This window comes from Delphinapterus leucas, chromosome 13, assembly GCF_059928025.1.
Source record: "Delphinapterus leucas isolate spDelLeu-1000000601 "Yukka" chromosome 13, BTC_Dleu_Yukka2, whole genome shotgun sequence".
In the NCBI taxonomy this organism is placed as follows: Eukaryota; Metazoa; Chordata; class Mammalia; order Artiodactyla; family Monodontidae; genus Delphinapterus; species Delphinapterus leucas.
In genome coordinates, this window is record NC_143141.1 from 87,389,225 (window position 1) to 87,404,200 (window position 14,976).

General features: G+C 48.5%; 1 protein-coding gene across 7 annotated transcripts in view; it reads right to left on the reverse strand.

Annotated features, from left to right (window-relative positions):
- The window catches only part of GRHL1 (grainyhead like transcription factor 1), a 46,169-nt gene extending 45,152 nt beyond the window's left edge, over positions 1-1,017 (reverse strand). Inside the window, exon 1 of one of the 7 annotated variants that reach the window (XM_089923457.1) lies at positions 877-1,017. In XM_089923457.1, the coding sequence (XP_089779583.1) occupies positions 877-896 (20 nt within the window). In that variant the 5' untranslated portion in view covers positions 897-1,017. The other 6 variants (XM_089923452.1, XM_022554167.3, XM_030762999.2 and 3 more) reach the window with 6 other exon arrangements.
- Positions 1,018-14,976: the final 13,959 nt, after the last annotated feature.

Here is a 14,976-nt window from a genome sequence, read left to right on the forward strand (position 1 = left end):
TTACATTTGTGAAAATATTTCTTTAATCACGATCGCCAAAAAAACACGTTAGTAAGCACAGTGCTCTCTAGTCTACCATCCTGATTTCAAAGTTCCATCCTCTTGATATTTCTGAGCACTGCTAGTTGCAATAATCTGTAATTACCATCAGTGAGCCAAGTGGGAAAAAAAACTCCTGCAACAATTTTCTCAGCCAGGGAAAAGAAAATGCCAGGACACCGGAGCACTTCCACTTTCCCCTCAATTTCTCCTTTCGGAAGTTCTAGCAGCCTGGCCGAATGATACGGCTGAGCGACAGAGATTACCTGAGAAGCTCTCCCTTTCCAGCCGCGGAGCGCGTCCCAAAGAGCTCCACTGTCCCCCCTGAGCGAAAACGCCCCGGTGGGGACACGGGGCCGCCGGCGGGCAGAGCCCCAGCCCGCGAGCGGGGCGCCCCGAAGCTCCCGCCGCGCACCCGGGCCACCGGAGAGCAGCAGCGGGGCGCGCCCGTGGGGTGGTCCCCCAGACCAGGACGCTGAGGCCGGGAGTGGCGGTTCCTCTCAGGAGTCAAGGCCCCCAAGGCAGGGGTCCCCTCAGGGGTCTTCGGGGGAACAAAGGCGGCCGGGGGTGCGGACAGGCAGAGGCCGCGGCGGAGAAGAAGGCGGACGGCAAGACGCGAGCCGCCCGCCCTCCCAGCCTGGCACCCCCGCCTCCTCGCCCGGCCTCGCACCGGCGCCCCCGCCCGCCCGCCCGCCCGCCCGCCAGACCTCGCACCCGCCCCGGCCCTCGCCTCGCCCGTCCGCCCGCCCTGCCTCGCGGCAGGTGCGGCCGGCCGGCCGGCCGGGCAACAGGAGCCCGGCCGCACGGCCGGACTCGCCTGCCGGCGCCCTCACTCACTTGTCGTACTCCTGTGTCATCGTGCTCGCTCGCCGCTGCCGGGCCGCAGAACTGGACTTTCGGGTTGGGACAGTACACCCGATCCGGGGGGGGGAGGAGGAGGAGGAGGAGGCGGCGGCGGAGGCGGCGGCGGCGGCGGCGGCGGCGGAGGCGGCGGCGGCGGCGGCGGCGGGTCCAGAGCGGCGGCCCCGACGGGCTGGGTTCGCTTTCCTCGCTTTGAGCCGGCTCCGCGCGGGCAGCGAGCACAGGGCGCCCGGGCTCAGCCTCCCATTGGCTGGCGGCGCTCAAGCACAGGGCTGGGCCTCGGGGCCGGGAGCCTGGCGGCGCTGCCTGATTGGCCGGCGCGCCGGGGCGCCGGGGCGCCGGGGCGGGGCCGAAGGGAGGCGACGGGGCCGAGCGGCGCGGGCTGGGGGCCGCTCCGCGTGGCCGCGTCCGTGTGGCGCGCCCGGCGCTCGCGCCTCCCACCTGTCCGGACTGGCAAAGCCGCGAGGCTCCCAGTGCGCACCTGCAGCTCCTCGGCGGTCTTCCGCGCTCCCACGGCAGGGCGGCCAGGCGCTGCGTCCCAGCTCTGCCCCACGGTCACGGGCCTCGGCAGCCCACCCGCGGGACGGGCCGTGCCCTGGCGCCGCCTTCCCGGGCGCTGGGCGCTCTTCCTTCCTCGCCCGCCCGCCCGCCCACCCAAGCCACCCGCTGCTCCAGTGGTGGAGCTTCCCCACCCGGCGGCTGTGCCCCTCACCGGTGCCCGCGGTACGCCTCTCGGCTGCCTCGGGCACCTTCCCGCCTGGGGTCTGTGGAGCGCCCCGCCCTTCTTGTGCCCCCGCTCACCTCTCATTCCGCGTGCACTTACTTACGAGGCTCTGGCTTTTACCCGAGGAAGCTCAGATGTCTCCCTGCTCGTCTTGCCCACCGACACTCTCTGGCTTTAGAAGCCCCTGTTCATCCACTTCAGATTGTCCACTATGTGACAGTCACTGGAAGACTACCACAGTCTCCTAACCCGTTGTTTCCCCCGCCCCCGGTGCGGCCAGCGTGGGTGCCCATGGCGTGGTCGCCCCAGCCTCGCGGGAGCCGCCTCCGTCCCAAGTGCCTGCCCCTCCCCTCTCCTGGGCCCCACCTATCTGGACGACCCCACCAGTCTCGAATTTCCATCTCTGCCTACGTCTTAGCCCTCTGGGAACCACATCCCGACTTCACCCGCCACCCCGCACTCTCCTCCCCGACTGCCGCCCCTCCCGGCACCCCTAAAGCCGTCTCACTCCTCTCACCAGCCAACTTCCATTCATTTCCACCCCTACTTATTCCTGGCCGCAGTTGTCCTTCCTGAGCCGAAGCTCCCTTCTCCAGGGTCTGCCCTTCATTCAACAATTCTATGCCAGGCACTGTTCTAGATGCTGGGGATACTGCAGTGAAAAGAGGGGACGAAATTTCCTGCCTTCTTCCAGCATCCTTCTTGCGGTAACAGACAAAATAAAGGCAGAGGCTCAGCCTTGGGGACGGTGGGGACGCCCGGTGCGTTCGGTGAACCGCAGGAGCCCAGAAGGGCTGGAGGACAGAAGGACAAGGGAGATGCATTCAGGGAGGTAACGGGGGCAGGGAACACTCCTTGTGGGGCTTGGGTGCCCTTGTACAGTCTTTGGCATCTACTGAGTGAGATGAGGAAGCATTGGAAGGTTTGGAATAGGGCAGTGACATGACCTCACTCCTGTTTGAAAGTAAATAAGCTGGCTGTTGGGTGGTAGGGGACAAATGTGGGAGCAGGGAGACCAAGCCAAAGATACTAGTCGCTTGGCTTAGGGTGGTAGGTTGGAGTGGTGAGAAGTGGTCAAATTTTGGATCTATTCTGGAGGTAAAACCAACAGAATTTCCTGAAAATCGGATATAGGGTGTGAGAGGAAAAACAGAGAGTCAAAGACTACAAGGTTTTCAGCTGAAAACTGAAAAGAATGCTTGGCCATCATTGAGATGGGGAAGACTGCAGGCAGAGAAGGTCTGGAGGAGGTCGGGGTTTCATTTTGGTCATGTTAATTTCAAGGTTTTTATTAGAGATCCAAGTAGATGTATCAGCAGATGGTTTGATATGAGCCTGGAGTCCTGGGAGAAGTCAGGTTTGAAATGACATCTGGGAATCATCAGCAGAGAGATGGTATTGAGAGCCTGGAGATGGGATGAACCTCAGTGGCAGAGAGACAGGAAAGAATGGGACCAACACTGGAGGAAAAGGAAGCAAGGAGGAAAGGTGGTCAGTCAGGTCACATGCTGCCAGGAGGTTAAGAAAGATGGGCATTTAGCAACATGGAGGCCATTAGGGCCTTCATTCAGTACCAGCTGATCCCTCATCCACTCCCACCAACTTCCTGCTCCCTGTTCTCTAGGCCTCTTGGGACCTAAACAGGCAACCACAGACGCCATCATGCCCTTCTGCCATTTCCAGTTTCTGTCCTCTAGCCCTGGGTACCACGCTGGAGCCAGGGAGGCTGTTCTTTTTTATTCTTCACTATCTTGTTTAAATAAATTATATTTTTAAAGTGGGCTAACTTAAAAATAATTAAGTAAATAATAGTACACGTGGTCCCCAGATATGGTGCAAATCAGCAGAGCTGTGCCGCAGACGTGACTCAAGTTGGGAAACAATGTCTCTTTACCTCATCCTTCCCTCTTCTTCCTCTAATCTGTCTCCAGATGTGGCCAGAGTGACCTTTATCAAGCACAAATTTTAGATCTTGTCACCTTTTACACTCTGGATAAAGTCCAGACACCTTAGCACGAGTGTGACTGAACAGCTCCGCCCGCCCTTTTGCAATTCTGCTCCTGGCCCTGCTCTGCTCTGCTAAGAACACGCCCTGCCCCCCAGCCCCTGCTCCTCCTCTTCCTGCTTGGCAAACTTCACTCAAGCGTCCAGGCTGGGCTAGGACCCCCTCCCCTTCCTCCAGCTGTCCTCCCCGGCCTTCTAGGCTGGGTTAAGTGGCCCACGTGCACCCACGGTACTTGTGCATCACCCCATCACCACACTTACCACATTCTGTTTGTAATACTCGATTTTCTGTTTGTTTCTGTCTCCACCATAAGTGGGAGCTTTTCAAGAGAGGGCAGGGATTGTACCGCTTTCATTTTATGGTCCCCAGCCTCCTGGTATTCACATAGAAGCTGTCCAGGAAGTGTTCACTGGATGGGTACCTTCCTCTGCAGGCATCTCTTCTGGCCCTCAGCCTCCTCCCATCTGGACCACATCGGGGATTGGCTTAAATTACTTTCCTATTGCAGAAGACGCACGACCTCATGCTTCAGTCCCACTGCCTGGTACGCGATAGGCACAAAATAAATATGGGATGAATGAATAAATATCAAACCATAAATCCAAAAACAAGAACAGTAAAGGCCTGAGGTTATTAGAACTTAGATGTACTAATAAAAAAATTGGGTCTATTTTGTAAATCTGAGTATTGGCTTATTTAGTTTGTCTCCAAGAGCTCTCTAAAATAGAAGTTAAAATCCATATCTATGAGCTGTTGGCCATACCTTATTTAAAAAAATTTTTTACTATTCTTAAAATTATAAAAATAATACATGCTTATAGTAAAAAAAGAAGAAGGAAATGTAAGCAATACAGAGGGTTTAGAGCACAGAGTTGCTCCCTCTTCCCTCCTGTCCCTCTCCCCAGAGATAACCACTGTTACCAGTTTTCGTATAACTTTCCAGATATTTCATATGCATCCACAAACATACATATGTTTTATTTTCTTATACAGTGGGATGCATACTGTGCCCAGCCCTCCTCAGCTTGCTTGCTTTCACTTACTTTAGGGTCTTGCACATTTTCCATGTCAGCACCTATACATCTACTGCACCTTAAAAATGGCTGCATATTATTTCTTCGTATGGATGTATGATAACTAGACACTATGAGTAAGCAATCAGTGATTTTTTTAAATTAACAATTCTTTTTTAAATTTTATTTATTTTTGGCTGCGTTGGGTCTTCGTTGCTGCATGCAGACTTTCTCTAGTTGTGGCGAGCAGGGGCTACTCTTCGTCGCGGTGCGCGGGCTTCTCATTGTGGTGGCTTGTTGCAGAGCGCGGGCTCTAGGTGCGCGGGCTTCAGTAGTTGTGGCACACAGGCTCAGTAGTTGTGGCTCTCGAGCTTTAGTGCACAGGTTCAGTAGTTGTGGCGTATGGGCTTGGTTGCTCCACGGCACGTGGGATCTTCCCGGACCAGGGATTGAACCCGTGTCCCCTGCATTGACAGGTGAATTCTTAACCACTGTGCCACCAGGGAAGTCCCTGGGTCCTTTTTTTTTTTAAGAGAAGGAGGATCTTTGCGGTAACTTCCCAAGTCGTGGGCTTCAGAATAGGAAATGAATTTTGGGCCCCTCTCCCGTAGGAGACCACCTGGTTTTAACAGACTTGTGGAAGTAAAGAGGCGGACCGGGAGGTGGATTGGGAGAGTCACAGACCTGTGTTCTAGTCCAAGTTCCACTGACCTGCTGGTGACCTCAGTAGAGTCACTTCTCTTTGGGCTTCCGGAAAAGGATGAGGTTGGACAGGTCATCTGGTCCCTTCCAGCTCCAGTGTCCCCCAACTCTAAGAATGGTTGCTAAGAATAGTTCTGATCTTGGCTACCCACAGTTTACAGACTGCAGTCCAAGCTCCTAAGCCTGGCATTCAAGTTCCTTCCCAATTTGGCCCCAACCTACAGTTCCAAATTTATGTCCCAGTTAAAAGGCCCCAATGCCCTGGACCCCATCACAGAGTTCCCTGAATACATCCTGCAATTTCAGGCCCCTGGTTTCCTGTGCTGTTCCTTCTCTCCACCTCACCACCCCTGTCATGCATCTTCTTTCAAGGCCGACCTCCAATGCCATCTCCTCCAGGAACCCTTCCCATCCCATACAAATTCCTCCCCCAGCTCCTCAGCTACCCCTGAATAACCACTCATCACGAGCATCTGTGCCTTTTAGTTAATTCAGTTTTGCATGAGTTTGAGGGGATGACTTTAAGTGCATAAGATCTGGATTCAAACCTCAGATCTACCTCCTGTTTTTACTTTAAGCAGTCTACTTCACTGCCAGTCCCCAGTTTTCTCAACTGTAAAATGAGGAAAACAGTATCAAGTTTTGCAGAGTTACAAAGGATAATGCAGTTAAAGAGTCTCACGCAATGCCTGGCTCAAAGACCCTGAATGGTTTGCTTCCATCTTCTTTAGAGACCAGCAGGGCAGGAACCCTGTCCCATCCGTCCAAGCACTTGTTTGTTGGCCATGCAACCTAACTGTAGCCTGACCAGCCATGTGCGGGGCTTGTCACAGGCAGGGATCTCACCCTGAAACAGCCCATATTGAAGAGAGAGCTGAAGTAGTAGCAAGATGAGGGCACAGCCTCCATGCCTGACATCCAAGAATCTGTACCAGCCAGTTCACCAGAGCCATTGTGTCTCACCCCGTTTGCCAGTGCCTCTTGTGAGATGAAAGTCATCCACTCTGGACAAATGGGGTGTGGAAGGGAGGGTGTGGAATCTCCACCCTTGCCTCCCAGCTCTGTGATTTAGGACATTCTGGAACCTCTGAGCCTCAATTTCCTCAACTGGGGAATATGAGAGATCCCTGTCACCAAGGGCTGATAGGTTTGTTTTGTTTCATGAAAAGTGTTTCAAACAATGCCAGACCTATTAGAACTCAATAAACATTAAATGTTCCATCTCCCCATTTTCCTCACTGTATTATAAGCTGCTTAAGGAACAGAAACTATATATCATATTTTTAAAAAATCCCTCATCATCTAGCATGGGGATAAGCACATTACAGAGGATCAACGATTGTTGTTATTCAGGATGGTAATGACAGCAACCTCCTGGAGGTAGCCGGTGCTCAAAGCAATCACGTACCTGAGTCACCTGATCCTTAAAGCAACCCTATGAGGTAGAGAGGGTTACGCCCATCTTGTAGATGGAGAAACGAGGTCCAGAGAGATCAAACAATATTTTCAAAGTCTCATAGCCAGTAAATTCGGGACATGAACCCAGGCATCTCATTTCCAAATCCCACACTTTCCCTCTAGGTGGTGGTGCTGCTAATATGTGAGTATTTCCGCCTGATATTCCGGGGTTTCGCCTGTGGCCCCATCATAAAGCAGCCTGGACACTTTAAATGTGGCAGGGCCACGGCCGGGGCTCCTTGTGACAACATCTGGCTTGGGAGATGGCGTTTGATCGTTCTCTAAGTTGATTCCCAAGCACTGACTCTCCACGTTGCGTTTGCCACACACTCTCTTTTCAAATGTCTTCAGTGGCATTGCTGCAAACGTGCTTGCTCTTGGAGACTCTGCCCCTGCCCCACCTTGGCCACCTGTTGGGCCAGGATGACTGTGGTCTCAGGTGAGTCTCGTCCAATACCTGGCCCTCCATCCAGACTCTCTCCGTTTCTGAATGGAGGCAGAAGGAGCCATGTCAAGTTGGGTGTCACCCTCCTTCTGGCAACTAGAACCCAGATATCTCACATTCTTTTCTTATGGCTTCACTGTAGAGCAGTCATTCCAGTGAAGGCTCAACAGCTGCAACAGGAAACCTCTCTTGCCTGTGACTAACGCGGAGTGAGGTGGAGCCATGATGCTTCCTGCCAGTTCAAGGAAACGCCACAGGCAGGGGGGCTGCGAGGCCCTGGCTCTGCTTGCTGGCTCACATTTGCGTATTTTACTCTTCAAAGAAAAGGTGTCTAGTGGTAAAACATCTTCAGCTATAAAATTATATCCATTTAAAGCTGTAGCATCTCATCAAATTTTAGTACAAGAGATATTAATCTCATAGGTAGGAAACAGGGAAAGGGATTGTCACTTGCCCAAAGTTGACATTTCATGAACTCGGTTTTAATGTGTAGATACACTCACTTTTGTGTATCTTTTCTACACCATGAGACTATCAATTCCAGTATCTGGAATTTTGAATTACATCTATTGGTGGTAATTAGAGAAAGGAAGATTTAGAGATTGAAAAAAGGAGAAGGGAAAAATCAGGAGAACTTTGAGACAAGCATCAAGAGAGAAGAAGTAGAGGGCTTCCCTGGTGGCGCAGTGGTTGAGAGTCCACCTGCCAATGCAGGGGACACGGGTTCGTGCCCCGGTCCGGGAAGATCCCACATGCCGTGGAGCGGCTGGGCCCGTGAGCCATGGCCGCTGAGCCTGCGCGTCCAGAGCCTGTGCTCCGCAACGGGAGAGGCCACAACAGTGAGAGGCCCGCGTACCGCAAAAAAAAAAAAAAAAAGAGAAAGAAGAAGTAGAAATCAGGATTGCTTTCCATGAGGGGAAAGGGACTGGTGTGTGTTTGGTCTGAAATGATCGTGGGCATCACTATGGCTGTATTACTTGGGAGTTGGGAGACAGTTGAGCATTACTTACATAGGTATCCTTCAATCCTTTTAATAAAAGTGCCTCAAAGCATCACAAAACTCCGTGGGACTCTACCCTGGGGCCACTGTGGGGATCAGCAGATGAGGACAGCAGCTCTGAGAAAAGAAATCAGAGGCTCTAACAAGTAGATGGAGGACCAGGCAAAGCACAAAACGTGCTTCTTAGTATACATGTGATCCTTAGTGAAGCAAAACTGATGTACTGGCGTCCCACTGAAAATGTGTAGAAGAGAAGTCCTGCAAAGTTTCTGACGAGCTATGGTGGTAAGTGGAAATTAATTGTATAAACCTCATTATCACCAATTAGATGTGTAAAATCTCCTAAATATGCTTCTTCTATGACATGTTACATATATCATTTTACCTTTGTGAACTCTATTTTTCATATAAGGTCTCAGGTGTCTTAACCTCAAAATCTCCCACCCAGCCCCAGGTGTATAGGTACATACTCAACTCACTGTCTGGCAATCAAATTGCTCCATCTGGAGACAAAGGCATGTTAGCACGAATGTTGTAAATGCTCTAATGAGACGTGTGCTCTATGCATTGGGAAGGATGGATTCTGCCTGGGAGCTGAGGTGGGGAAAGTGGAGGAGATGGCATTTGAGCAGGGTCATCAAGGAGGAATAAAGGTTCTCCTGAGATAAGGGAGGACACTCCTGACAGAGAATACAGCACGAGAAAGGTGCCAAGCGCGAGTGTTCAGAAGCCCCTTGCCCAAGATGGAGGGAGAAGGCGCAGGGCGTGAGACAGGGAAAGTTGTGTGGGAGCCACATTGTAATGGACCCCAGGCCACCCCATCGGGTTGCAGGCAGCAGGGAGCCATCAAAGGGTTTTGAGCCTCAAAGTGCTATTAGATCCAGTTTTGGAAAATAACTGGCAGAGGAATGAGAAATGTTTGGAAAGGTGAGAGGTTTTGCAACCTACCACGGGGGAGGAGATGAGGGCCTGAGGTGGGCGGTAACTGTGTCGACGGAAGATTGGACACTAGCCAGAGAGAAACTCGGTGGTGGAACTACCAGGGCTGAGTGACGGATGAGACGTTGGTGGTGACAGGTAGCGAGGGCTGGCGACATATAGCTTGGGTGGTCAGCCAACGGAGCTGTGACTGAGACCGGAGCACAAAGGACAAACAGGCTTGGGGAGGAGGCTTGGAGGAGGGGTTTGGCGAGGATACACTCTCCTCACATATGCTAATGTTTTCTTCTTTGGAGTAGCATTGCAGTTCCTTAGATTCCAAACTGACATCACCAGGGGCTGAGGTCTTCCAGACATAGCTCTGTAAGTTGGTAAAGCCCACGGATTCTGGAGCTAGGCTACCTGGGATCAGAATGTCTCAATGTCCTTATTTGTAAAATAATACAGCACAACATCATCTGTGATGACGCAAGGATTAAAAGAGGCGATTTGGGTCAAGTGCTTAGGACGGTGCCTGGCACATTCTGAGTACTATATAGTTAGTGGATGAGGCCACAGGTAGACCGTGGGCAAAAGTTATGTCCATTTCCTTCCCCCTTCTGTCTTAAAAGTACTTCAGTTTGATTCCAAACCAACATTTGGAAGGCAGACAACTAAGTTCATTCATTAAGTAGTGATCATTGCACTGTGGTAACTGATAAGAAAGTAGGAAGCTTTTTGTAATTTTCCTTTTTTTATCATCATTACTTTCATCAAAGACATTTATTAAACAAATACTGGATGTAGGGCTCTATATGGAGCCATGAGAAATGGCCCCCAGTCTCCAACTTCCTGCCTAGTCAGGACAACAGGACACACGCTGAATCAGGCTATACTAAATGCCAAAAACAGGAGGCGCTGTGGGTGCAGAGGAACTGAAAGAACGGAGCTCCCTTTGATGCCTTTTCAGACAGAGGGGGGACTGAAGTAGGCTGGGGTTGGGGAGGTGGAGGCAGGTGGTGGGGGGTAGTCCCTATCCTCTGCGCCTGGGGATGGGCGGTGGGGTGCCAGGGGATAAAATGCAGACTCTGAGGCCAATCCACCCACTCTGATCCTCAGGCAGTGGTGAGAAGGGGGCAGGCAGTGGTGAGAAGGGGGCAGGCAGGGGAGCCCCGTCTTGATCAGACGCAGATCCCTGGGCTGCACTTTGAGAAAGACATTGTGGCTAGATGGGCGTGGCGAGGTGCTGGCCCCTGCCCGAGGGTCCCAGCAGGCTGACTGCTTAGGGTGCCAGGGACCCCAAGCAGAGACCTTCCCAGGGAGACTTTTATTTCTGGTGTGAATTTCCAAGATGAGAAAGGTGAAAGTCAGTAAACATGTTTTATAACATTTTCTTATCCTCTAACATGGTAAAGAACACATTTTTGCTACTTTAACTTTGGGAGTTTTAAAATTCAGAGACCATTTTTTTCATTTTAGGTAATGTTTAACAAAATCACTTAATCTGAATTAACGTGGACAACAGTGGTGACAAAAGATAATTACATTTAAGTGGTATTCTAACTTAAAATTTCCTTTGGGAATATCTGTGTGAGTCACCCTGTTCAACTCAAATATCCATAAAGCATGTACCTTACATGTTTTATGGATATTTGATATTTGATAATTTTCCAGAAGGAACTCATTGTTGCAGAGGGCAAAAGACCAAGTCAGCTGAAATAGCAGGTTCTTAATTTATAGTCAATAAAGGACTCTTTTGTAAGTTCTTCTCAAGTCGCAGTGTATTATCAGGTAAGTTCGGCACTACCATCACTTTATACTTAAATACTTCACAAGGGAACATACACTAAGGGCTTCTTGAAAACATTTTGTGAGACAATACTGTGTGAATTTACTCGGCTTTCAAGAATGCAAAGGCATTTTAAATTTTAAAAAGTCACCGGCTAAATACTCAAGATAAAAATACACACTTTTAAACACTTTTAGCTATCTGCAATATTTAATAACTCAACAGAATTTTATAGCCACCATACTTTGGAAATTCTATTCAAGGTTTTCCTTGAGACTCGGAAGTAATGCTTCTTCTTTCCTTCTAAGCAGTATAGCTTTCTGTGTCAACATACGGTGGAATTAGTACTTCTTTTTTTTTCCCCTCTAGGTGGCTTTGTGCCAATGGAGGGGGGAAAAATCCCAAAGAGATAACAAAGGACTATAGACACTCTACAGGTCAGTGTTCGGCCTCCTTCCTTTGGGCTATAGAAGTGCCACTTCTGAGTGGCAGTGACAGGTCTGCTGCTTCCCGGCCAGAGGGAAATGCTACCCTTCAGGTGAGATAAGGCTCCTCGCCCTGCGAACAATCATTATGTTCCCATAACAATGTTGATTGATCCCATGCTAGAGAAGCCAAACCTGGCAGGTAGGAGACACTCCCATTCCTTTTAAGTCTAACAAAGAATCTCACGCTGCCTAAAGAAACCTGCATTTTTTTAAGGATTAAAACACAAAAAACCCCAAAGCAACAGAACTATGTTCAACATGTATGAGCTATTCCTGTAGACTAATGAACTGTTTGGGACAATGTTCTGTATTCTCGTGGGAAAAGATGCTCATTGTATTTTCACCGGATTTAAATTTTTAAAGAAAAATTTTAACACGTTTAAAGTTTTTGCTTTAATCTACTGTGATGAAACCTTTAATTGCTGTAGCTGTAGATGGATAGATTTATCTAAATACATCAAGTGAGAAAATGTGTAAAATGTTCAATAAGTAGATAGGTGCTTAATGAGTGCGTTTCATAGCTGTGCTTTCCGAGATGTTTTGATGATCTAAGACAACTAAAAATACGAAATTTAACTCAGTTTCAGCACATGCATGCTATCTTTGCATGGCCATGATCTTAGACTGATCACTGAGAGACATAAAACAATTTGAAGACCTTTTTCCCAGAAGTATCTGCTGTATTCTATTTTCACTCCCTAGAAGTATCTGATTTCACACTATTACAATGGTTACTGGATCTGAGACCATGTGAAATCCTATTTGGTTCTACTTCCCTTTAGGGTGGTCCCCTAAATTGTAAAATTATGTTTCACTGCAGTGGTAAGCAATTTAACTAAAAAAAAAACAAAACTAAATGAGATTTATTCATAAAAGAGATTCCATCCAAATGAACAAGTATCACAAGTCACTCTAGTGGCAAGATAATTTATTAGTTCCCCTGAAAGGGGAATCAATTTGAAAAGATTTGATTCCTGCTTCTGGCAGGGGCAGCCTGCCCAGGAATCCAGTTCCTCCACGCCCGAGCCTTCCAGGGGTGTAGGCCTCTTCCCCGTCAATGCTCCTTTTGGGCTCTATTTGCACATCCATTATGGCACTTTGCCTGCTTCTGCCTTATTTCATAATCGCGCAGCTTAGAAATAGCTGAGGCAAGTATTTAGGCAGAGAAGGCTTGCGGAGACCACCTACAGAGTGCCCTGTGCCGACACGGGTGGGGTGATGGCAGCGCAGAAGGAATGGCTGCCCAGCCTACTAAGGTGCCCTGAGGGTGGAAAGGACCCAGAAGTAGCTCCCAGCGAGGATACGGAAGGTGGCTGTTGGAGCTGAGTGGAGCTGAGTGCCCCTGCCTGTGGACGGCCCTGAGGCCAGTGGTTCTCACACTCTAATACGAAATTTAACCCAATTTCAGCACATGCGTGCTATCTTTGCATGGCCATGAGCTTAGCCCTCCAGGTGTATGAGAGTCACCTGGAGGGCTTGTTAGCAAATTCAACTCTTCACTCAACTGAAGTACCATAGCACTTCAAATCATGGTGCTGATTCCATAAAATTCATATTCAAATAATTTTCCAGTTCAGATCTTTGGAAAGCAATGTTTTAAGTTATAGAAAGACATGCTTCTTATATACTCCCCCCAGTCCCACCCCTGAGCAGAGTGTTGTCACTTGTTTCAATGGTTCGTCTCTTTTTATAGCTAAGTATTCCCTTGTATGGATATACACCACATCCATTCACCTGTTGATGGCCATTTGGATTGTCTACCTTTTTTTGTGATCTCAAATAAGAATATCTGTGTACAAGTCTTTGTGTGGAAAATGCTTTTATTTTTCCTGCGTAAACACCTAGTAGTGGAATGGCTGGATCATATAGTAGATATATTTTTCACTTTTCAGAAACTACCAACCTGTTTTCTAAAATGGTTGTACCATTTTACATTCCCGTCAGCAGCTCGGAGCACCAGTTGCTCCCAATTCTTGCCAACACTTACTATGGGCAGTCTTCTAAAATTTAAGCCATTCCACTGGGTGTGTAGTGGTATCTCCTTCTGGTTTTAACTTACTTTTTCCTAATAACTAATGATGTTGAGCACCTTTCAAGGGCTTATTTGTTCTCTGTGTATTTTCTTTGGTGAAGTGTCGGCTCAAATCTTCTGCTCATTTTTAATTGGATTGTTTGCTTTCTTATTATTGAATTGTAAGAATTATTTATACAGATACAAGCCCTTTGTCAGGGCTTGTTTTTGCAAACTTTTTTTTGCAAATATTTTCCCCCAGCCAGTGGTTTAAATTTTCATTTTCATAAGTGTCCTTTGAAGAGCAAAGCTTTCTCAAAAAGAGATAGATAACCTGAATAACCCTATAGATATTAAACAAACTGAATTTATAGTTGAAAACCTTCCCACAAAGAAAACTTTCCCAATCCAGACCCAGATGGGCTTCACTTCACTACCTGCTAACAAGTTCCATACACTTAAAAATATTGAGACAGATTGCTCAAAGGTATAAAAAGTTTTCAGCACCCACAAACTGAAAAAAAATAAGGTTTTGCATGCATTTCAACCTTATGAGTTACATTTAAGCCTAATAAAGAAGTGTTACTTCTCTGAGTGTGCTCACATCTAAAAACTATTCAACCACAGGAAAAGCTTATCCACCTACTGCCTGAAAGGGAAGAGAGGGATTACTGCAACAGTAATAGCATGCATTGAGCACCTCCTATATAAGAGGAAGAACCCAACACAAATGCTTCTGGAAAACAAACAAGAAGCGAAGGGGATGCTTCATAACTCATAACTCAACTCTGTGATTATAGCATTATTCTGATACCAAAACTGGATAAAGAAATCACAAGAAAAGAAAGCTACAGAACAACATTCCTTATGAACATGGATGCAAAATTTCTTAACAAAATTTCAGCAAATTAAATTCAACAGTACTTTAAAAGGATAATAGATCATGACTAAGTGGGGTTTATCCTAGGAATCTAAGGTTGGTTTAACATTTGTAACTCAGTGTAAACTACCATATTAACTGGCTAAAAAAGAAAAACCTGCATCTCATAGATGCAGGAAAAGCATTTGAAAAAAAAATCAACATCAATTCCTGACCAAAACCTCTCAGCAAACTAAGGTAGATGGGAACTTGCTCAACTTCATAAAGAGTATCTATGAAAACCTTTTCTCTCTATACTAACTCCCTAGGAGATCCCATCTAGTCTCACTGTTTTAAAATATTACTTATATGCTGATGATTCCTACATTTAAGAACTGAAGCTGATCCTTTTTTTTTTTTTTTTTTTTTTTGCTGTACGCGGGCCTCTCACTGCTGTGGCCTCTCCCGTTGTGGACCACAGGCTCCGGACGCGCAGGCTCAGCGGCCATGGCTCACGGACCCAGCCGCTCCGCGGCATGTGGGATCTTCCCGGACCGGGGCACGAACCAGTGTCCCCTGCATCGGCAGGTGGACTCTCAACCACTGTGCCACCAGGGAAGCCCGAAGCTGATCCTTTTGACATAGGTTGGATCACATCTTTCTT